Genomic DNA, 22,832 nt, shown 5'->3' on the forward strand with positions numbered 1-22,832 from the left:
TTCAGGTTCTGTGGCCTGTTGCAGGTAAAATGATGATTAAGGGGTCCTACCCTATAAAGCAGACAACCATGTTTGACCTTATTTAGGCTCCTAATCAATTTGCCCCTGGTGTGATTAATTGAGATGCTCGCCATTGATTTTCCTTGAGACAGGAGAAGAGGTGGAGGTTGGATTTGCAGGGATGGCTGTGGGGAGAACTCAGTGCTGGTGGTGGAGCAGTGGTGCTGAGCTGTGCTGAGCCCTGTGCAGGACAGGGGCATCCCCTCATTGCAGCTTTGGGTCTCGCTGTTGGCTGCCAGCACAGTTCTGCCTCCTTCTTCTGTTTGCAGAATGGTAACAGGGCTTACTGCTGTGTGGTTGGGTACTGGGGTATGGGAAGGACTCTGTGAACCTGGGACTGGGGTGGGTATGGAGGGAGCAGGAGGATGGGGCACATTGTGTGTCTGTGCTGCAGAGCCCTGCAGAGCTGATGGCTGCTGTGTGGGATGAGTTATGTGCTGGGGGATTTGGTGCTTTGGTCAATTATTGCAGGCAGTAAAGCACCCTGCTGCTGTTTTCCCTTGGCAGAGCTGAAGGTGGAAGGACAGGGCCTTGTACTCCCCTGCCCGCACCTCCTGGGTCCCGCTCCTGGACCCCTCCACAGCACAGTGTCCTCCTGCCTGTGTCTGCATGGTTTGATCTCCTATTGCCATGGGAAAGTCTCAGCAGAGCAGCCCTGGGGGGAGCTGGGACCCCCTGCCCCGAGCATCCCTGTGGGGTGGGGGTGAGCAGCATCACGGTCCTCCTTCCATGTGAGCTGCCCACAGCCATCAGGGTGGGCAGCACTGTGCCCAGAGCTGCTCTTGCGAGCTGAAGGACCTGCAGCATGGATGATTGGAAAGGATTTTCTACTTAAATTGCTGAGCAGATGGATTTACCCTGGACTGGTCCTTGTGGACTCTGGAACATTTTCTCTTCTGTCACGGTTCCTTTTTATGACCTGCCATTTGCTCCAGCAAGCAAGGAGAGAGCTCTTGGCATCCTGCAGCCATCGGGAGCATGTGGGCATCGCTGCTGGGAGCTGCGAGCTCCTTTTGAGGAACACAACCACGGCCAGCAGGCACTGGGCTCATCGCAGCCCTGGGCTTGCAGCATCCAGCAGCGTGCCGTGCTGCCCTGTGCTCTGCACACCTCCTGCCCTCCACCACCCATCCCTCTGCAGCCCTGGGATGGTGCCACCTCTGCTCCAAGCAGTGTCACCCTCCGGGTGCAGGTGTCATTCCTCTGCAGGGTGGTGGCAGTGGGCACAGGGGATGTGGTGGCCCTGGGGGGGGGCACTCCACTCGCTGCAGCATCGATCGTGTGGCTGCTCGGGTTTCCACTATTCCTGTTTATGAGCGATATTTCTCTTTCTTAGAAGAAGGGGAACAGATGACACACGATCTTCCACTGAAGCCTTTCCCCTTCCTCCAGCGGTGTTTCTGCCATTTACATTAAGGGCTGCACCGGCTTGGAGTAAATGGAGCAGGTTTGCAATTAGTTTTCAAAGTACTTATCTCATTAAAGTAAATGAATTATTGATTTAGTGACACTCATGCTTTTAGTGAGCGGCATCGTGCCATCACCGCTCCGTTCCCCAACTCGCCGTGGCCGGCCCTCACACATTCCCTCCTTGCACACACGTGTGTGCGGCTGTGAGCCCGTCCCTCCCCGTGTGAGCCTGGCTCTGGGCGTGCAGCTGGATGTCCCCCAGCATGTGGGGCTGCAGGAGGGTGATGTGCTGCTCCACAGCCAAACGCTGATGGCTGCGCCTGCCCTGTGCCAGCTGCTGACTCATCTCTTTCACGCCGCTCTGTGGAGATTGAATCTCTCCTGTAAGAGAAAATACTCTGTTCATGGGAGCCCACCTGCCCGTGGCTGCCTCTCTCCCGGTGGCAACGCAGGAGCTGTGCTGCAGGCAGGAGCTGAGCACTCAGGTGTGCACCCAGCAGCACGGTGTGGGCACACCGCTCTTTGTGCACCGCTGTGCTGTGGATTTGGGCACAGGGAGCTCTTCCTCTTTCCTCTTTCTCCTCCTTCTCAGGGTAGCGTTGCCTGGGAAAGGCAGTGGCTTGTGCAGCTGGAGCTGAAGGTCAGCGCTGTTCCAGGGCAATGCACATCCTTGGGTGCCCAGCCAAGTGCCAGCTGTGTGCCAACTGTGAGCCAGAGGTGTGCCAGCTGCGTGCCAGCTGTGTGCCAGCCATGATCTGGCTGTGTGTCAGCAATTTGCCAGCCGTGTGCTAGCTGTGATCAAGCCGTGTGTCAGATGTGGTTATTTGTGTTCCAGCCATGATGAGCCATAATTGAGCCGTGTGCTAGCCATGATCCAGCCATATGTTAGCCACGATGAGCCACATGCCAGCTGTGTGCCAGCCGTGTGCTAGTTATGATGAGCTTAGTGCTGTCTGTATGTGAGCTGTGATTGAGCCGTGTGCTAGCCGTGTCCTAGCCACGATGAGCCATAGAATCTTAGAATGGCTTGAGCTGGAAGGGATCTCAATAATCATTAGCTACATGTTGGCTAATGCTAGCTGTGATCCGGTCATGTGCTAGCTGTGATGAGCTGCGCCAGTCGTTAGGGAGCTGTGTGCCAGCCATGATCCAGCCATGTGCCTGCCATGTTCTAACCTTGTGTCGGGTGTATGGCAGCCAGCATTGTGCAGCAAAGCAGAGCAGCTCTGCTCTGTCCAGGCAAGAGGCATCTGCTGACAGTATCTGAGAGGAGGGTACAGAAGAGCAGTGCTGTGCTGTCAGTAGCAGCCAAGAAGTGACTGCACTTTTTGGATCAGAGCCGGCAGTTGGGCGACTGTCCCAAACAGTCACTCAGCCTTAAAGCTGCCCCACTGCCCATCCCAGTGCCCATCCTGGTGCTGTGGCTCTATTCCCACTGCAACAAACCTGCAGGGAGGGCTACATGGACTTGCATGGCTGCTGCCCATATTGAGGCAGAGCAAGAGGTGCTGGGGTGCTGGGTGCCTTCAGAGCTGCCCTATGGGTCAGAGCATCCCATTACATACATCCCTGCTAACACAGGGACCTGCCTCTGGGCTGCAGCCCTCGCCCCGCTGCCGCCTGCATCAGTGCTGGGAATGGGGCGTTCCATCCTTCTGAGTTTAAGGATAAAAAAAAGCCTTCTCATTTAATTAAAAGTGTTGACATTGTGCCTGGCCATCCCGCCCGCCAGAGAACGTGGTTATAAATTAAACATTAAACCTTTAATGGCCCATAAAGAAATATTCGCTGCTGCTTATGTATATAGGGGATATAAATAGAGAGGGCTGCTGGGGGAGGGGCAGGTTATTATTTTTCCTCAGCCAGATAATCTTTGCTAATGAATTTAATTAAAAGAAAAAATTAATTGAGGATTTTTGGTGGAGGGATTTGGGGGGACGGGGGGGGGGGGGGGGTTAGAGTGTACGTTGGGAAAGTGCTGCACAGAAGTTCCCTGGGAAGGCACAGTGATGGGGCTGAGGGCTGGGGGTCCTCCCTGGGTGCCCACTCAGGGCTCCCCCTGCCCCTCCATCCCACCACATGGGGTCAGGATGGCTCAAAGGGCTCCTGAACTCAGAGGAGAGGTGGGAGCAGGCAGTGGTTTGCCACTGGGGTGGGGATGTCCCTGCATTGAGAACCAGGGGCTTCCCACTTCCATGCGCTGAGCTGGAGAACGTGTCTAGCCGGGCTGGAGCTTTCTGGAGGGTTTTTATCATAAGAGCACTAATGGAAGTCAGCACCAGCCTAATGAGCTGTGTTCCTCCATGAATCTGATTCATTGAGGCAGGAATTACCATAATTGATTATCCTGCTGTGCGGCTGAGAGCGGTGTTTGCTAACAGAAGTGCCTGGGAACCCACTCCGTGCTTCCAACATTGGGGTTGTGCCTTCGGGTAGAGCTCACATGGGGCTCCGGAACAGCCCTAAGGCCGCGTGTAGGGCTGCACCACTATGGGGCCAGGAGAACAGAAGGGGATATAAAGGGACGGCAGCTCTGGGGTGTTCTCCAAGCAGAGATCTTCAGGTGGGGAGAGGCTGCGGGGTCTCTGAGCCTTGAGGTCCGCAGAGAAGCGGTGAGCAAACAGAAGCAATCCTCATCTGCTCCCTCTCTAAAAAAAACCAACCCCGTGCCATATGAGCCTCTCTCATTATTTCTGAGGGTCTGACATGATTGATGAACGCTCGGGTTGGCACCGTTGCCAAAACCAATTAGCTGAAGTGCAGCTTTCAGGAAGTTTTCTTTGAAATTCCGTGATCATCTCCAAGAAGTACCCAGTGCTGGGACAGCAGTGCTGGAGGGGATGGGGTCTGACATGGGGTGTCTCTGGGTGACGCTGCACCCTATAGAGCTGGGAGCACCAGCCAAAGCTGTGCTCAGTGCCCTCCAGCCTGGCTGCCTGTTCCCAGGGCTCCTGGATGGTAGCGTTCATGTTTATCCTCCTGTTCTCAAATGTTGCTGGTCAATGAGCAAATAGTGTTGCCTGTAAGCAGGTTTAGCAATAGAAATCACTGATTTTAATTCTTCCTCCTCTTTCTTGTCTTTTCTTAGAGAGCCCAACGCGAGCACCGCGGGAGGAACTTGGCTGCATAAAGGTACAGAGCTGTCCCCTTCTGATGAGCCCGCAGTGTTCATGTGCCCCACTGCCCAAACCCTGCCCTAGGGTCCCCCCAGGAAGGCAGAGACTGGGAGCTGAGAGATGCATGTGTGGGGCAGGGAGCATTGGGCTGTGTGGGGTGGGAGGGCACAATGCTGCAGGGAGGGCTGCTCAGACCCTGGGCTTCCACCCCCGGCACTGAACCAGGTTCAGAGTGGCATGAATGGAGTGAGTCCAGGCAGCACCAGTTGGGCTGTGGTGTCTGTGGGGTGTCTGTGTGTGCTGGTGGTGCTGTCTATCTGTGTGCTGTGCGGCTCCGGGAGCACTCCTTATGGCCATCTATGAAGGGATGTGTCCTCACCTGGGTGATGCCATACCCAGGATGGTACCCCAGAGGGATGCTGCTTGCTCGTGGGGTAACACAGCCTGGCTGCTGTGAAGCTCGCTGAGCCCCAGGGTGGTGCTGATGGAGCAGAGAGCTGCATGGGGAGGAGAGTTCTGGTCATGGTGGGGTGAGGATGGCCCAGGTGTGCCTGGTGGTGATCTGCTCTGCGGGCTGAGAGGGTTGTGAGTCTGCCAGAGGGAGTACAGAAGAGCTGAGGGCATCAAAGGGCCCATGCCCAATCTGCCCTGGGCACCAGGAGCTGGCAGCAGATGCATGGTGCAGGCAATGGAGTACAGCGTGTGGGCAGCATGTTCCCTGCTGCAGTCATAGTGGGGAGCACGCAGGTCCTGGGCACCTGTTGTGGCACCACTCAAGGCTGTGCTCTGGGTGATGGGTGCAGCACAGCACTGCATGCCCAGGATGGAGCCGTGTGTCCACGCAGCCCTGTGCTGCTATTTTGGGAGAAGCCTTTAGGGATGAGCTCACAGACAGCATGGGCTGGGGTACAGCCTGCCCCAAGCCTGCATGGCTGAGTGCTCAGAGAGGAGATCTCCCCTGCAGCAGTGGGGACACAGCAGTGGGGTTGCTGTCCTGCAGACACAGCCCTTGGAGCCTTGTTTTGACACAGGCTGTCTGTTGGGTCTCAGCTGTTGTGGTGAAGGTGGTTTTATTCGGAAGCTTGTGTCAAAATGCAGCAGGAAGCCTCTGCCCTAAGAGGACAGCATCCTGCCTGGCCCACCAGCAGTGTGGGGTCTGGCTGCTGTGCCCCCAGCTGTGACTGGGGCTGTGCTTGTAGGGTGCGAGGAAAGAGGGGAGAGTGTTATCACCAAGACATCAGAGGGAGTGGGAAGCCCCCAGCTCCTGCTGCCTGCAGTGGTGGCTCCTCTGCTTTATCACCCTCTCCCGGTGCTGAATTATTGAGAGTGTTGCTTTCTTTTATTGCTGTGCTGGAGAAGCAATGCCTCAGCCTGGCTCTGCTTTGAATATGATTACGGGCCTGGAGATGTCAGAGCCAGCAGGGCTCCAGAGACCAATCTGCCACCCCTCTCGCTCCTTTGCCTTCCCTTACTCTTATTTATTCCCTTGCTCCTGCGTCTGGTTCAGCGCACACGGTCCCTTTGCTCTCCTCCGCGGTGCAGAGCCCCACAGGGACAGTTGATTTAGTAGCAGCCACGCAGCGCATGCAGAGCTGCCCTGAGTGAGCAGGGCTCTCCTACCTGGGGTCCCACTGCGGGCAAATGGGGGGCTGTCCTTACACTACCGGTCCCACTGACCCCGGGGGTCCCGCTCTGCCAGCTGCCCTGCACAGCACGGGAGCTCTGTGTCAGGGCTGTGCAGGACACGCTGTGCTGCAGGGCTGCACGGCTGCTGCTGAGGGTCCTGCTGTCACTGAGGGCTCTGGGTGCCCCCCTCCTGCAGGCAGGTGCTGGGAGCCGACTGGCAGCTCGCAGGTTAATGGCGAGAGCCTTATTGACAGGGGAGCTTGGAAAATGCTGAGGTTGGACATCTGCCGCTCCGCGTGTCCGTGCGGAGCCCACGCTTCTCCTGCGAGTGCACACGCTGCCACTGCTGGACCCCCACCCGCACCTCGTGCAGCTCCTGCTCGGCCACTTGCCCTTCCCTTTGCTCTTCAAGACACCAGAGAGGATTTATTTTCCATCCTTCGCTCTCTCCCGTTTTTTCTTTTCCTTTATGATGAACTAATTCCCCCCTGGCTCCTCGCACCGGAGCTGCACTGCAGCTCCTCACTGCCCATCCGGGCACATTCCCACGGCTGCAGCCCCCCCTGTAGCCCCACAGCATCATGCCGGGCACCCAGCCCTAAGCACCCACGCCGTGCACTGAGGGCTGCAGCTGGACAGAGGGGACGGAGCCCACCGAGAAGCAGCACCCAGAGCTGCCCGCTGCCCCCCGCCGATCCGCAGAGCTGCGCTGCACCCACTGCCAACATGATGATGTATTTTTGGGTAGGTACCGTCATCAGGGCTGCTTCCCCTCCATCTTTGCTGGGGTTTTGCTTGGGGTTTGAGTTGTTCCATGCCGGTATCACTTTCCAGCAGCGCTGCCTGCCAAGGGAGTGATCCGTTCTTCATCCGGGTGCAGGCAGTGTGTGGTTGTGGTGCCATGGAGGAGCTGAGCAGAGCTCCCCGCTCATCCCTGCCCGAGAGCAAAAGCGGATCCCATGGCTGGCAGTCCCTCACCCAGCCCTGTCCTGCTCAGAAGTATTCCCCCCTTTCCTGGTGCCCCATGTGGATGTGCGGGATTGGTGTACAGCAGTGCAGGCACAGCTCCTGCTGGAAGTGCTGCTCAGATGGGGTGGGCTCTGTTGGCTGCCCCACGGACATCTGTGTTGGGAGAGGCGGTGTGATCTGTGCTGTGTGGGATGGGACTATCCCAGCCCTTCTCTCATCCCAAGAGGTCCCTGCACCTCTCCAGAAACTCTGTCCATGATGGTGTGAGTTTGGCTGTGCTCACACAGAGGCCTTTGTGTGGGGTCAGCGCTGCAGCCCAGCTGTGGGGCTGGATCCAGCCTGAGAGTGGGGAAGGGATCTCTGCAGAAATCCCTGCCCTCCCTGTGAGCTCGGAGTGGGGGGCTGGGGCTGTGCAGGTGCTCTGCAGCAACCATGCCCAGGGATGGGATGCTGAGTGTGGATATGGGTGCAGGCTTGCTGCTGGTGTACCTGGGACTTGGAGCAAAGGGGAAGGGACACATGGATCAGGAGCCAGTGGGTCTGAAGGAGCTGTTCCTGCCAGGGCATTAATGCTGCCCGGCCTCTTGGTGAGCTGCTGCAGCTTTGGAAGCACGCTGCTTCTGGAGGTTGTGCTTGCAGCTCTGTGGCATCGCATGACTTTGTGAGCTGGTGCAGAGCTGCACGGCTGGGAGCAGCACCCAGGATGCACTCTCTGCGCTGGGTTGCAGTACCCAAGGGTCTCCCTTCCTACAGGTGCCGGTACCCCCAGATGGGGCAGTGACTATTTTGCTCCCAACATGGCGCCTGAGCATCGTTTTTTGGCACTGTGGACATCTTCCCATTGCGAGTGTGGGAGGAAGGGGAAGGTCTGGTCCCTGCATGGTGGGAGCACGGCTGGGAGCACTGCAGGAGCTCTGCGGTGGCAATCGGCAGCGGGCGGCTCAGTAATCGACACCGCAACAGGCTTGAGATGCCAAAGCAAAACGTCTTCAAATTAGCCGTAATTGCAGGAGAAATAAAGAGCATGCGGGGCGAGTGGAGGGAGGGTTCTATAAATATTATGATTTTTAAAGTTTGCCCTGGAGTCCTAGAGACTGTTTAAACGCTAATATCCTGTCTGTGCATTTAAAAAGCCTTATAATGAGGACGGAGTATCTGCTTCCCCAACACCTCCTGCCTCGCGCTCCCACGCTGCCCACCTCACCCATCACGTCCCAGTGTGGTGCAGCACCCCCTGTTCCCCCCATTGCTGGGGCTGCTCCGTGCCCCGCAGCTTGCAGTGCCCATCCTGCCCCATGCTGCAGCTCTGCAGTGCAGGTGTCAGCCCAGCACACGGCCCTGCTGCAGGATGGAGGTGTGAGTTCTCCTGGGTACCCACAGGGATTTATTCCAGGGAAGGGGAAGCTCTGGGCACTGTGTTAAGGCTCTGCAGGCTCTGGTTCCTCACGGTGCTTTGCTGAGCTGGTAGTGAACACAACCACCCTCATCCAGCAGGACTGCTCCCACCTCCAGAAGGCATGACACCGAGTGCCTGCCCCAGGAGAGCAAGTCCTGGTGGCTCCTATCCTGGCAATGTGTCCCTGTCTCATGGGAAGAGGTCCCAAATCTGTCCAGGCCCTGAAGGGTTCCCTGCCCCTTGGAGAGATGCGATGGGAGGGCTGAGACTGGAGCAAGCTGTGGGGAGGCCCCGCATCCCTTCATCCCTTCTGTCTGCTGCTGGCCGTGGGCTGGTGCAGGGCTCCCTGCTGCGTGCCGCTGCTGGAGACACCCGGCTGTGAGCCCAGGGTGCTCAGCAGCATCTGCTCTGCCACGGTTCTGCTGCCTGCACGTTAATTCTCATTAAATCCGGGGAGCCCAATTGCCTTTTCGTGTAAATATTTTGTCAAGGGAAAGGGCTTTAGGAAGGGCTGTGCTGATGGAAGGAGAAAAGCCAGGCTTTCTCACAGGTGCTGTGGCAAGCTCGTGCCTGCCTTCCCTCATTAAAGCCTGACCTGTGCCCCGGTGCAGGCAGCTTCTCTGTACCCAATCAGCCTGGAGTTGTGTGTGACCACTGGGCACCACTGGGCACTGCAATGCCCACCACCCCACTGCCCTCTTGTGCTCTGCTCGCCTGCAGCAGCTCCAGGTGGATGGAGGAGCATCTCAGAGCCCCATCCCTTCTTCCCTCCTCGCTGTGGGTGAGCAAAGTTTCAGCAAGCTGATATTTCTCCCTGGTTCCCATTAAACTTTCATGTGCTTTCTCTGCATTTCTGCTCCCTTCCCGGCTGTTCCAGCTGCTGTCCCAGATAGCTGCTGTCTGTTGTGATCCTCTCCTTATCTGATGAGGTCATGTTTGGTGCCAGTGACATCACCACCACTGCCTGGGGACTGGGACTGTGGTGCTGTGACCGGCGCTGGGAGCCTGGATCAGCATCAGGGCTGTTATGTGGGTCAGCAGCCGCAGGTGCGGCTCCCACTGGGATCAGTGCAGAGCCAAGGCTTCCTTGCAGTGGAAATCTCTGCCTTGTTTTTGGTTTTTAGAGCAGACAGCGGCTTCACCAACCCCCTGAGAGCCACCGGCGCGTGGGGGGAGCACGGGAAGAAGGCTTAATTGCTTGCAGAGGGGGCTCCCCCAGGTGTCCCAATGGAGCGATGCTGGACGCAGGAGTCCCACGCGGCAGCATCCCACAGTGCTCACCGCTCGCTTCCCTGCTGCTGCATGCTCTGCAGCCCCACGTTCCCTCTCCCCAGCGACTTGCAGGAGCTCTTCCTCCTTCCCAGTCCTCTCTCCCCCTCTGTGTATTGGCTGCACAGCCATCAGGGTGCCTGGTGGCAGGGTGAGCCTCTTAGGGCTGTGTCTTGCCCATTGCTGGCACCATGTGCAGCTGCTGTGCAGCCCGTGTGAGCCTCACTGCTGTGGTTAAACACACACTCACTGCTGAGCCCCTGTCTGTGGCTGCTGGGTTTCTCTGCTTGCAGCCTGCTGCCAGGGCTCCCTGCAGCCCATGGTTCCTATCCCCTCAAGAGATGTCAGGAAGCACCCAGCACTCCCCACCACACAATCCTGCCTGTTCCCTGGTGCCATGGAGCTGTCTGACTCGCCCCCCAGCACAGAGAAGGCCAATTGGGACCTGGAGCTGGTGGCCAATCCCCCCAGCTCCCTTGGGCTGCAGCACCTTCCTCAGCATCCCACCTGTGCTCCCTGTGATGTCTCCACACCCTCCAGGGATGGTCTGTAATGGTCATATTGGATTCAGTTTCACTTGTGGTCAGTTTGAATCTGCTTTTCAGGCGAGGAGCAGTAAACCAGAAATCTATGGATGGCTGTGCAGGAGGCAGAGAGCATTCTGGGGCTCAGGGCAGCCCCTGGTTGCTGCTGCTCCAAGGCTGGGAGCTGCAGTGCAGAGAGCGATGGTGGTGCTGGAACAGGAGAAAGTTCTTCAGTTTGTGTGCTGTCTGTGCAGGGTGCTGTTGGCCCAGTGAAGCCTGATGCTGCTGCTCAGTAGCAGACAGGCCAGGGTGGCAGGGGATGTGTGTACAGTGATGATATGGAGCAGGCTGCTGTTTGGGCAGAGACTTTCCTGCAGTGCTGCAGGGCCCCTGGCACCCCTCTGTCCCTTATCTGTCCCCTCCTGCTGTCCTGGTCCACATGCAGCACCGTGTGCTCCTTGAGGACAGTGGGTGCGTGGGTTCATGCCCCCACCCCAGCCCTGGAGCTCCCCTCCATCACACCAGATCCATCAACATCTTCATCTAATCGCTTTATGTCTATGACTAGCAACTAATGAGCTTTTAATTAATGAGTGCCTCAGCTTGAGGGCACCGTGGGCTGGGTTGGAGGAGAGGACCAGGTGTGTGCTGTGCTCGCGGGATGCTTTGCTTGCAGCTGCAGTCTGGTGGTACCCCGGTGCTTGAGGCAGAGCTCTGAGCTGCGCTCTGGATGGATGTCATCCTGATTGCCACCTTGGGTGAAGAGCACATGGCAGATGTGACCACGCATCTCCAGGCACCACGCAGCTGCGCTGGGCCACCATCATTCCATACACCCTGTACATCCCAGGGGCAGCACAGGGTTTGGCTTTCCTGCAGGCAGGTCCCTCCTTCCACCCCTCCTGGCACAGCATCAGCTGCCAGGCTCCAGCACTTTGCTGGGCTCTTAGCTGCTGTCCGGGGCTGCTCCCACCCTGGTGCCACGCTGTTCTCCCTCTTCCAGAAAACAAAACCAAGGAGCCCTCAAGGGTTCATTTAATATAAATAAAAAATGAAAATAGTGTTGATTGGAAGGAAAGCCAGCCCCATCCTGTGCATGGGAGTGCATCGCCAACCCATCCCCGAAGGGCAGAGAGAAAGATGTGCTTAGAACTGCAGCCCTGTGCAACTTCTGCCTTTGATCATATATCTTACATGTGCCCTTTGCTTTCCCTCTTCTGATATTTATTAGGTTTAATTTTACTGGGACACGGCTCTAAGTGAGACGGATGGAACAGGGTCTGTGTGCCTGGTGAACACTTCTTAATTAAACAGATAAATAAACTTTCCTTCCTGGAGACTTTTGAGTTTCGGAGGGGTTCCTCTGGGGCTGCAGCTCTGCGGGGCTGCACAGCTCTGGTCAGGACTCCCCAGCATGGCTGTGCCATCAGCCGGGGCAGGTGGAAGCAGCAGGGCAAGGGAAATGGGCCTTGGACCTGTTCCTACCCCAAACAGCCCATCCATGTACCCCATGGATGCTCCCCACTGCAGTCAAGCAGACAGCGGGGATGGCTGCAGGAGGGAGAGATGCGAGCACTCCTCAGCTCCTGGAGTCACACCTGGTTCCTCCATCCCATGGGATTTTACATCATGAGATCACCACTGCTGTGTTGGGGAGAGGAGCACAGGGCGTATGGGGCAAATTCCTGCTGCTGATGGTGCAGAGGGCTCCTGGACGCAGTGCCTGCAGCCCATTGGGGATGGAGCTGGGCACGGCTGCCAGCACCCCGCTCCGTGCTGGAACACCAGCTCTCCTCCCACCTCCCCTCACCCCTCGGTGCTGGCCCTGCTGGCACAGGGCAGTGCCAGGACTTGCAGCGCTGCCACCCGCCAGGAGTGTGTTTGAGTCACCCTGCCTGGAGCCAGGCTCCGCTAAGGGGGAGGACAGGCAGATGACCTCATCCTGGAGCTGCTCATCCCCAGCTCTCACCTCATGTGGTTTCCTTAGTTGGATGCTGTGGGCCATTTCCTTCCCTTTTCACCTCTGCGTTAAGAGCAGCGGGGGTGGCTGCTGGGCAGGGCATCCTCACCCTGTGTCAGGGTTGTGTGGTGCAGACCACTCACCACGGCTGCACAAGGGGCTCTGGGGACGTGCTCTGCCCTTGTGCAGCTGCCCCAGGCACTGGAGCATGCAGGGGAGAGCAGCCTGGAGGCTGTAGGGCTCTGGAGCTGAGGGTGAGCAGGGAGCGCAGGGTCTGAGCACCGTGGTTCCTGAGGGTCTGGGGTCCCTCATGGTCCCACAGCAGCTGAGGGTGCTGCTGGCAGTGGATGCTGCTGCCTGGATCCTTCTGGTTTTGGCAGTGAGGAATGATGGTGGTGAGAACAACCCCCAGTCTGAGGTCCCCCTCCCCGATTCAGCACCCCGTGTCCCTCAGCAGCACATTCTGCACAACAGCAGGAACACATACGGGGTTGAGAAGCCCCTGCCCAACAGCTGCCCTCTGTTCAGGCTTTTCCTGGAGCAGTTGTTTCCACCAGGTTCTGCCTGGTGGCCCGGGGTTGGCCATGCAACACACCTCGTCTGATGAGTATCTGCAGCAGAAACTGGAATCGCTGTGAGCGTACCAGGACACTGCAGCATGTCGCTATGTCTAGGGATACTGTGGAAAATCCCAGCCTCCAAATAGGGCCGTTCATGTGCTGGAGGCTTCAGAGGAGACAGAGCATCAGCAGCTGCTGGCACAGACCTGCCTTTGTGCATCACATTTGGCCAAGATGGAAACTGAACGGCACCCAGGTTTCATTACCCACATACCCCGGGACAAAGCCATCCCGGCAGCTCTGTGGCCGTGCTGCGGTGCCAGCCCCCGCCTGCGGGTGGGCGGCGCGGGGCCGTGACCCCCCCTTAGCAGTACCCGGTTCTGGGGCACCCGGGGGTCCGAGGCGGGAGGCAGCGGGGTGGGAGCGGGCCGAGCACGCGGGGCTGACCCTCGCGGGTGCCGGCACGTAGGCTATTGCCATGGCAGCTGTGACAGAGGTGTGCGCGGTGTGGATTCGCCAGGGCAGCATCCCCGGAGCGCCCCCAGCCCGCGCCGCAGCCGGTGCGTGGCCGAGGCCGGCGCGGGGGGCCGCGGCTCGGGGAGGGTCCGCACGCGCGTGGCGGGGCCGATCCCCCCCCCAGACACGCCGGCGTTGCCGCGGGGCTGCGGCTGCGGGAGGAGGAGCCGGGTGCGGTGCGCGGCTCCACGCGCGGCCGCGTCTGCGTGCGTGTCTCCCGGGGGAGAGCGTGGTGCGTGTGCACGTGTCCCGCTGTGTGTGCGTGGGGGGATCCCGGGGCCGCCGGGGGAGGCGAAGGGGGGGAGCGGCGGCTGCGGGGCTCCCGGCTCGGTCTCGGCTCCCGGCTCGGTCTCGGCTCCCGGCTCGGTCCCGGCTCCCGGCGCGGTGCCGCCGCAGCGCGGAGCTCCGCCGAGGACCGGGGCAGCCCCGCAGCCGCCGCAGCGCCGCCCCCGCCCCGCAGCGCGCGTGCCCGGGGCCGCCCGGGGCCGGGGAAGCCAACCGCGAGCGAGCGGCAGCGGCGGAGGGGTTAAGTGCGGGATCAGCTGTTCTCATGTCATTACGGATTCTCTTCATTTTACACAGAGCTCTGTTTGATGTCTGAATGCACAGGGGACTCCCCCTCCTCCTCCAACTCCCACCCCTTTTATTTCACTCCCTCACCCTCTCTCCCTTCCTCCTCCCCTTCCTTTCTCTCTCTCCCCCTTCTCCTTCTCTCTCTCTCACACGCACACCCTTTGCAGACCGTTCATTCAGTGCCAGTGTCTAATGGCACCGAAGTAAATAGCCGAGCATTGTTCCGGCAGTGTCAGAGCAGAGCGGGGCCAGCCTTCCTCAGATGAATTCCTCCTAAATAGCGCCCGAGGGGGACGGGAGGGGACGGAAGAGGAGGGGGAGAGCCAGAGGGGAGAGCCAGGAAGACAGAGGATAAGCAGTGTGTAGAAGAGGACGAAACTGCGAGCAGCTTCACGGCTACCTGTCAACACATGCTGTGCTCCATGGCTAACTCGGGCTGCCTCCTTGTCTCCAACTCAGGCATGCTTCCTCACTCTCTCCCCTGTCCTCCAGCCTTCCTCTACCTCCAACAGGTAAGTGACCCTCTTCTGGGGCTTTTTTATGCTTTGTGGCTCACACGTGCTTTCTCTAAGCGAAGGGTCAGACTTTAACCTCTTCCTCCCCAGCCTCTCCCGGCCTCCCCGGTGCATCCTTCCCACCGGTCGCGTTGGCAGCTCCTCGGGTGCGACTTGGGTTGGCTGCGGGGTCCCTTTGGTTCTTCTGCTCTGTGAGGTGGTGGGTTTATGGCCGGGCTGTGCGGTGCTGCAGGCGGGCAGGCGGGCACAGCTCCAGCTCCTGCTGCTCAGCACAGCACGCAGCGCTCGGTGCTCCATGCAAGGGGACCGCGTTGCTCCGGCCCAGGCAGAAGGGGAAGCGAGAAGCTGCATGCGTGCGTGTGCACCTGGGTGTGCGTCTGTGTGCTGTGTGTGGTCACACGGGGGTGGATGGGGCTGCCCGGCTGCAGGCATGGGGTGCTGCAGGTGCGTCCCAGGAGGGTGCTGGGCCAGAGCTCGTGCAGCCAACGCTGCCTTGCAGGCACCAGCAGGTCTATGAGCCCCTCAGCGTCACTCCCAACTTCCCGTCAGGGCTCGCAGCTCCGGGGTGCTGCCCGATCCCACACGCAGAGTTCCAGGCTTGCCATCCCAGGGGACGCACGGCTCGAGACAGGCAGTGTTTTCTTCAAAAGCCTCTTTGCTGCATCGGAAATCCCAGCCGGGCTAACTGCTCCATTTGTGCTTTCAGGACTTTAAAAATTCATAGCATCCTACTGCGCCCTGCCTGGCCTGCACACTCACCTGGCAGCTGGGGACAGCGGCTGGTGTGGTGCAGCCCCACGGCCTGGGCAGGGGATGGGGGCTGTGCATCGCTTCCCCGAGCCCGTGTCTGCTTGCAGCCAGCACGAAGCTGGGCTGGGGTTGGGGACAGCAAGGCCTGGGCTGCTCCATGCAGCGCATCGGGGCCGGGCTGGTGCAACCGCTGCTGGTTACACAAGTGTGCGGAGCTGCTGCATGTGCAGGGGTCTGGAGCTTGCGGGGCTGCTGCAGAGGCTGGCCAGAACGGTGCGTGATTTATTCCACCTTCCTGCAGGCAGAGGCTGTGGGCGAGCTGGGGTTGGGCTGAATTTTGATCTGTGCTTCCCTGGGCTGCGTTGAGCACAGCAGCTCATCCGCAGCCGCTGCTCGGCTGTCCTGGTGCACTGGGGAGGCTCAGGGCCTCTGACACTGAGCAGGAATCATCCTCAGGCCCCCACGCATTCCTGGGGGGGGGTTATGTGTGTCTGCAGGGAGAGCAGCAGATGCTTCAAGGCGGCTGCTCCACACGTTGCAGCACCCGGCGCAGAGCAACTGCACTGCCTGCAACTACCGGGCTGTGCCGGTGCCGGTGCTGGTGTTGGAGGCTGTGGGGGATGGCAGCTCTTGGAGCCAGCTCAGTATGTGGTCCTGGAGACCACTGGTCTGCGGAAGGAAAAGTGCTTGTCTCAGTGCAGCTCAGCCCTGATGGCGCCCAGCAGTTTGTGGGACCTTTGCTGCCCCGTTTGCTGTAATTTGGAGGTGGTGTTGTGCCCGTCCTTTTGCTCTCTGTGATGCCTTCCGCTCCTCAGCTGCAGGTTTGGTCTCACAAGCACGAGAGGAGGGTTTTATGGAGAGATTTAGAGTCAGGTTTTCACCCAGCGGTGACTGAGGTGGAGGCCAAAGCCTCTATCCTGTCTGTTGCTGAGGGGCTGCTCTGCATTTGGAGATGATGTTTCTGGTGCAAGTTGCAGCAAGATGTCAGGCACAGGACAGGGCTGGCAGCGGCCACGTGGGGAATGGCACGGGGAGCTGAATGGCACGGGGCAGGGCTCCTCGTCCTGTCCATCTGAGCAGCAGGCACATCAGCACTATCCCGCTGACTTACTCTGCATTTTGGATGCGACCACGTCAGTGCGCCCATGCACCAAAGCCCACAGGGCAGCAGTGCTGAGCGTGTGTGGCCCCAGAGCTCACCTCATGCCAGCCTGGGCTGCTTCACACAGCTGGAAACACCTGGGAGAGTTCAAGAAACTTCTTTTCCAAATGCGCTGTGGGCTGAGGCTGTCTGTGGGAAGTTCAGCTCAGGGTTTAGGCTGCGAGCCTGGCATCCACGTAGCAGGGCAGGTGGCACACAGCTGGTGCAGGTGTGTGTACTGGTGGTACTCAGTGCTGGTGCCCAACAGCTGTGCTGGGGCAGTGCATGCTGGGTTCTGCTGGGGGTAGTGGGACCTGGAGAGCAGCAGTGCCAATGCGGTGTGCTCAGCGGTCCCCACTGCTTCACCCATTCCTGCAGAGGCAGCTCTGTCGGTGTTGCTCCCTAGCAGCAGTGATGTTGATCTTGATGGTGTTGGAGGGAATGACCAAGAAATGGAGCTGTCTGCACAGCTTTGGTTAGGCAGGCACCGCGGACAGGCTGGCTGTGGCAGCTCACTGGAGCTCAGCTCCTGCCTGGTGCTGCACCATGCCGCAGCTCTGTGTGTGCTGCAGAGCCCGGCAGCGTGGGACCCCTGGAGGGGACATGAGATTGGGAGCAGGGCTGGTGGCCAGAGGGGATGGGAATGCTCCTTCTGTACCCAAAGCTGTAGTGCGGTGCTGTGCTTGGGCAGGGCCTCACATGCAGCGAGACCTTGGTGGTTGCGTTTAGTTAACAGAGGAATCAGTCACTGCTTGAAGTGTCTCTGCTATAATTATATAAGAGCAGCTAATCACTCCAGGAAGAGACACATTGCTGACCCGGAACAGCCCTGGGCGCTGAGACTCAGCATCAGCGTTAGAGCAGAGGAACCCGGCTGCAGCATCCTGTGCTGATGGGCACGGTGGGGCTGGACGTGAGGGCAGCTGTGGGTGGGCTCAGCACATTGGGGTGTCCCTTCAGCCCCCAGCACTGCCCAGCACCAGCGCTATGGGCTGATCCAAGCGGCACCCGGCTGCTGGGGAACAGCCTCTGCAAAAGGCTGCTTGGAAAATTCCTCTCCAAAAGGGCCGCTGCCAAGTTTAGCAGATTATATTTTTAGGGAGCAAGTCTATTCCTAGCAGTGTTGTAGCTGTTGCAGCAGCGGGTTTGTTTAAAAGCTGGTTCCATCCCCTGCGTGCACATTGCATGGGGTGGGAGTCCGGACCCCATCCCTGCACAGGAAAGATGGCTTTGGAGCTGCAACAAATATGTTTGCCTTTTCTCTTTCTTTTAAACATATTGAAAGCACCAACATTAATTTTAGCTTTTGTGAAGCCGGTTTTCCCACAATAGCTGTAATTTAGGCCTACCCTGCCTGGCGATGCTCTTTTTATAGGTATATTCTTATTTTAGTGCTATAGTGATGGGTGAATGAGTAGATTAAATTAGATTTAGTATCTATCATTCTTTAAAGCTTTACAGGCGGTCGTTGCAGGGATGAGGTGTAATTAGGCTCAGCCGCCCCGCGTTCCCCACACCCACCCCCTGGGTGCCCCCGTGCTGCCCACACCTCACCCTGGTGCCAAGTGGAGGCACTGGGGGTTACATTTCCCACACGCTGGGCAGCTGCATCCTGCAGCACAGCTGTGCCAGGGGGCTGTGGTGTCTGGCAGAGGGCAAGCATCTACCCTACAGTTGCCATATCCCCTGGCAAGCCCTGCTCCCCTGACCGGTGTCTGTGTGCCGAGTTCTGGCTCTGCTGCTCCCATACTTGCTCAGCACACGGCTGGCTCCATCAGCTCCTGCACCCCCAGAGTGCAGCCCCTGCCCCCCCACCACCCCCACGTCCTGTCTGCGCCGCGCCGAGCTTAGAAATTGGCTTTGCACAGCATCAGCAGGATTTGCTCCAGCCTCTGTGTAAGCAGCGCTGCTGAGATGCGATCCCTGGCACCGGGAAGCGATTACACAGAGTGAGACGAGAGCTGGAAGGAGACCCGCGGGGAGGAGGGACTCCACAGAGATGGTGTTGGGAGAGAGCGGTGTGCAGGCAGCCCGGCCTTGGCGCTGGGGACACGTGGGTGCCACTGCCTGGGGCCGTGGGGTGGCTCAGCATCTCGGCCACCCCCTCCATCAGAGCTGCGGAGCTGCTGTGCCCGCTGTTGAAATCGCTCCCTCCAATCCTTCATGGTGGGTGCTGGAGTCGGAACGTGGCTGTGGTGCCAAGCTGGTTGCCCACCCTTGTCCCAGCAGCCCACGTTGTGCTGGTGGGGCTCACTGCAGACTCCACGGGGCAGGCAGGAGGCAGGGCTGGCTGCTCGCTCCCCCTTGCCGAAGTGCTGGGCTTGCAGCACTTTGTCATGATTTTCATCTCATCTCGGAGCAGCAATCCTTCACTGCTCGCATTACCCAAGTAGAAAATGACACATAAACTGACATGATTGCTGCTGTTTCTCAGTGCCACGCAACATCTGTTCCCTTGGCGGTGAGGGGGAAGGTGGGCAGGGGCTGTGACGTGCCACACAGCCCCCCAGCTTCTCACCCTTTGCTCCCATCCTGCCGCCGTGCCTCCTCCAGCCGTGCTGCAGCAGAGCTGGGAGCTGAGGGCAGCTGGAAGTGCTGGGGCGGTGCAGGATGGCAGTGGGGAAGCAGCAGGAGGAGCTGCACTTGGCTGCCCACATGCCCCGTCCTGCGCTGTGCTGGGAACGCTGTGTCCCCATCGTGTCCCTACTGCCTCCTGCACGCAGCCCACAGCTGGACAGGAGCCTGCAGCAGCGTGTCCTGAACCTTCCGTGCTTTGCAGCCCTGTTCTGTATTTCTCTCTTCCCAGAGCCCCGTGCTGCTTGGGGCCATCTCTGTGCAGGTGTCCAGCTGCAGGGGCTGCACCGAGCTCTGCCACCATCCCCTCCTCGTGTCCCCACAGCCAGCTCAGTGCTGGCCGCAGCCTCCTGCAGGTTCCTGTCTGAAATCAAAAACAGGGAGAGAAGAGTGAGAGGCAGGAGACGGTGGCAGCTTATTTGTGATCTGCATTGTGTGGGGAGCTCTTAATTAGAGCTAATTAGGCTAATTAACTTGCAAATGAGAAACTCGTCTTTTTCTCCTTTTCTTTTACAAGAGAAAAAATAAAACACAAATAAAAAGCTGAACTACAGGAGCGGGACCGAGGTTGCTCTGTACCTGCTGCAGGGCCCCTTTGGCTTGCAGGATGCCCACCCGGGTCCTCCCTGTGACCCCCAGCACCATGACGAGGGCGCACCCCGTGCCCACTCCTCCCTCGCACATCTCTGCTCTCCTCCCCTCTCTCTGTGCTGCAACACCCCAGGGGCTTTGTTAGCACAACTCGGTTCAAATGTCTGATTAGTCTTTAGGAGATCGAGGGGTCAATTTTCCACAGCTCCTTCCTCTCCATTTAACTAATTTAACTGCACGATTGTTACAAATTTCATTTTATTATAGCCCTGCTTCTCAGTCCAATTGAATTACCAAAATCTCATTTTCTCAGAAGTGCTGAATATGTAATTAGAGGAAAAATTATGCTCCTGACTGCCTATTAGAGAGGTTCGTGTGTGAGCCCAGCTCCGTGCACAGGCGGCGACGTGGCTGCTGAGCACCCACGAGTGTGCGTGCCGTCACGAGTGTGCACGTGGGGAAGTGCTGTGTGCAGCTGTGCCAGAGCCCGTGCTGGTGGGTGGCGGTGGTGGGCTCTGCCAGGGGATGTGGCTGCATCCAGAGCCCACGAAGGCACTGTCACTGTTCGGCTGTGGGATGCAGGGCTCCCTGTGCTGGGCACTGAGCACCGTGGGTAAGGCAGAGCAGAGCTGCAAGGCTTGCAGGCTGCCGCCCACACTGCAAGAGCAGGCAGGAAAGCAGAGCTAAGGGATGCCCCAGGGCAGGAATGCCTGCAGGGGCTCAGCAGGAGCAGGTAGTGTAGCTTTGGTGGGCCCTGCTGGGGACGTGGCTCCTTTCCTATCCCATCTCCATGCTTGACACCTCCATGCTTGTGTCTCTTCTGTGACCAGCAGCCTGGGCCCTTTGATGGCTGATACACTGCTGGAAATCCTGGCAGAGTGCATGCAAACATCCATGTCTGCGCTGCTCCACCGAGCAGGGCAGGGCTCCACATCCCACAGCAACCAGCCTGCCACTCGCTGCAGCCCCAGACACACCACAGCCTGGCCCACCTCCAGCACAGACACAGCACTATCCCTCCCTGCTCAGGTCTGTGTCAGCCCAGGAAATGTCCCAGGCATGTAAGGAGGGGGGTGGGAGGTGGCGGCATCCTGGAGCCCCCACGAAGCACCCCCGTCTCGCCTCAGTTACACAACATTATCATTTCATAATACTCTGAAATATACATGAAGTTGGCTGAATGCAGATGAAATTGCACCATTTACTTCATGAATATTTCATGCAGCCTCAGCTCCGAAGTTGTTTCCGGCTGATGGAGGCAGGAGCCCATGCTGGACCCTGTCCCTCCCAGCCCCCGTCAGTCCCGTGCTGGAGGTGACAGTGATGCACAGCCAGGGCAGCTCCAGGTGCCACCAGCCAATGGTGCCACCCATCTCCCAGCCCACAGCACTTTACAGAAGGGCGTCCCCAGAGCCTCTCACTGGAGCTTCATTCTGTCCCCTCCTGCTCCTGCAGGACGCTGCCCTGGCTGAGCTTTGTGCTGCGGGGTCCCCCCCTGCAGCCCTGCATCCTCCTCTCTCTGCAAAGCTCCCAGTTGAGCATCCCTGGCAGATGCCATTAGTGGGCTCTTCCCCCCTCCCCTGCCACATCCTTAATGAAGACATTACGGACGTGGCTGCCACCTCCAGCTCCTCGCCTCCTTTCACTGCTCCTTCCCCACTCCTTGTCCTGAAGCACCGTGGGCTGTGCCACCAGCTCAGGGTGGGTAGGGATTACCCCCAGCAATGGGACATCCTCACCATCAGCCCCCCACAAGTGGGGCCTCGTGACCTCCCCCTAAGCCTGGATCTGCGGCTGTGCTGCCCCGGGGCCGGGAGCACTGCTTTGTATGGATGGCGCAGCATTTTGGGTAATGAAATATTCACAGGTCAGTGATTCCTTGAGAAATGACGGGGATCAGTCAATTCCTTTTCAGGGAGTAATTTTCTTCCCCTTCACGGCCTCTGTTTCATGTTGACAGCCATTAGCATGAGAGAGCGGCTGGATCGAAGAGGGGACGCGTGGCTCTGCAGATGGCCGTGCAGGGACCCTCATGGCACCATGGCTGGGACATTCCCTCTGCTGCAGCCCTGCTTGCACTGCCCCGCTCTGGAGCAGCAGTTGCAGATGCTTCAGTGCATCCCTGCAGGCAGGAGCAGAGCACTCCGCAGAGGCCACAAGCAGCCTCAGCCTTTCCCAGGCTGCTCCCCAGCCCCAGCATTGCGCAGGTGGGCACAGGGCTCTCTGCCTCCTGCAGTGCACTGCAGCCCCATTGCAGCTGCCCCGATGCAGGTGGAGCTGCAGGCTGTCCCATGCTGGTCGGGACCCCTCCTGAGGGCAGAGCATGGGGATGTGCTGCATGCCACTGGTACCTCTCCTTGGCACCATGCTCTGCCAGGTGCAATGACGCTTCCTCTGTGATGGTGGGGTTTCCAGTGCATTATTTGACTTAAAAAGGAGAAAAATGTGAAAAAAATGGCGTCGTCAGCCCCTGAGCTGACAGGCACAATCACCAAAGTGCGGCGTCGGCAGGAACCGGCCCCACGCGTTAAATGACTTGAAAGGAAATGGCCTGGATTGTGCTGAGGAGGCAGAGTGCGGTGGGGAGAAAGCAAGTGGAGCAAGCAACAACAACAACAACAAAAAACTTCATTAATTAAAGAAACTCGTTAATGAGGGACATTTAATCAGCTAAAGATGATATCCACCCCCTGCCTGCTATAGTGCAGGGATAGCTGGCCTGCTGCGGCGGGAGCTACTGATGGGGACAGGGATGGATATGGGGCAGGAGATGGAGACAGGACAGGGGATGGGGACAGGGTGGGTTAGGGATGCGCTCAGGGAGCTCTGTCCTGCTGGGCAGTGCAGGGAGGTGGCTGGCTCTGCTGGTGCCCCAACACTGCCTGTTTTGCTCTGTGCTCGGTCTCGGGCACCGCACTAATCTCCTGTCTCATTTGCTAAATGAGGGCCACGGGCCATTAATAACCAGAACATCTTTTAATGAAAATGCGGAAAGCCGCCCTACAAAGTGCCATGCAGGAGCATCCCCTGAGCTCCCAGCAGGGAACTGCGGCGCATGGACACCCGTCGGAGCGCAGCATCATGCTCTGAGCTCACCGTGCTGCAGGCACCTGGCTGCAGGGCTCCCCATCACCCTCACCCCAGGGCTCTGCGAGCACAAACCCAGCCGGGCGCTGACAGCAGCTGTGCCATGGGGCTCTGCACCGGGCTGGGGTTTCCTGGGCTGCATGTGGCACAGGGAGGGGTGGGCAGCGCTGATGCAGCCGTCATCAGCAGGCACCG

At 58.8% G+C, this 22,832-nt stretch overlaps 1 protein-coding gene across 21 annotated transcripts in view; it reads left to right on the top strand.

Annotated features, from left to right (window-relative positions):
* The window catches only part of RBFOX3 (RNA binding fox-1 homolog 3), a 108,258-nt gene that overhangs the window by 76,203 nt on the left and 9,223 nt on the right, over positions 1–22,832 (top strand). For 10 of the 21 annotated variants that reach the window (XM_072352066.1, XM_072352074.1, XM_072352069.1 and 7 more), the window contains 2 exons: positions 4,559–4,602; positions 14,147–14,491. In XM_072352066.1, coding sequence (XP_072208167.1) covers positions 14,390–14,491 — 102 coding nt within the window. In that variant the 5' untranslated portion in view covers positions 4,559–4,602; positions 14,147–14,389. Of the gene's footprint in view, positions 1–4,558; positions 4,603–14,146; positions 14,492–22,832 lie in introns of those variants that run through there. The other 11 variants (XM_072352083.1, XM_072352078.1, XM_072352082.1 and 8 more) reach the window with 3 other exon arrangements.

Source organism: Excalfactoria chinensis, chromosome 17 (genome assembly GCF_039878825.1).
Source record: "Excalfactoria chinensis isolate bCotChi1 chromosome 17, bCotChi1.hap2, whole genome shotgun sequence".
Classification (NCBI taxonomy): domain Eukaryota; kingdom Metazoa; phylum Chordata; class Aves; order Galliformes; family Phasianidae; genus Excalfactoria; species Excalfactoria chinensis.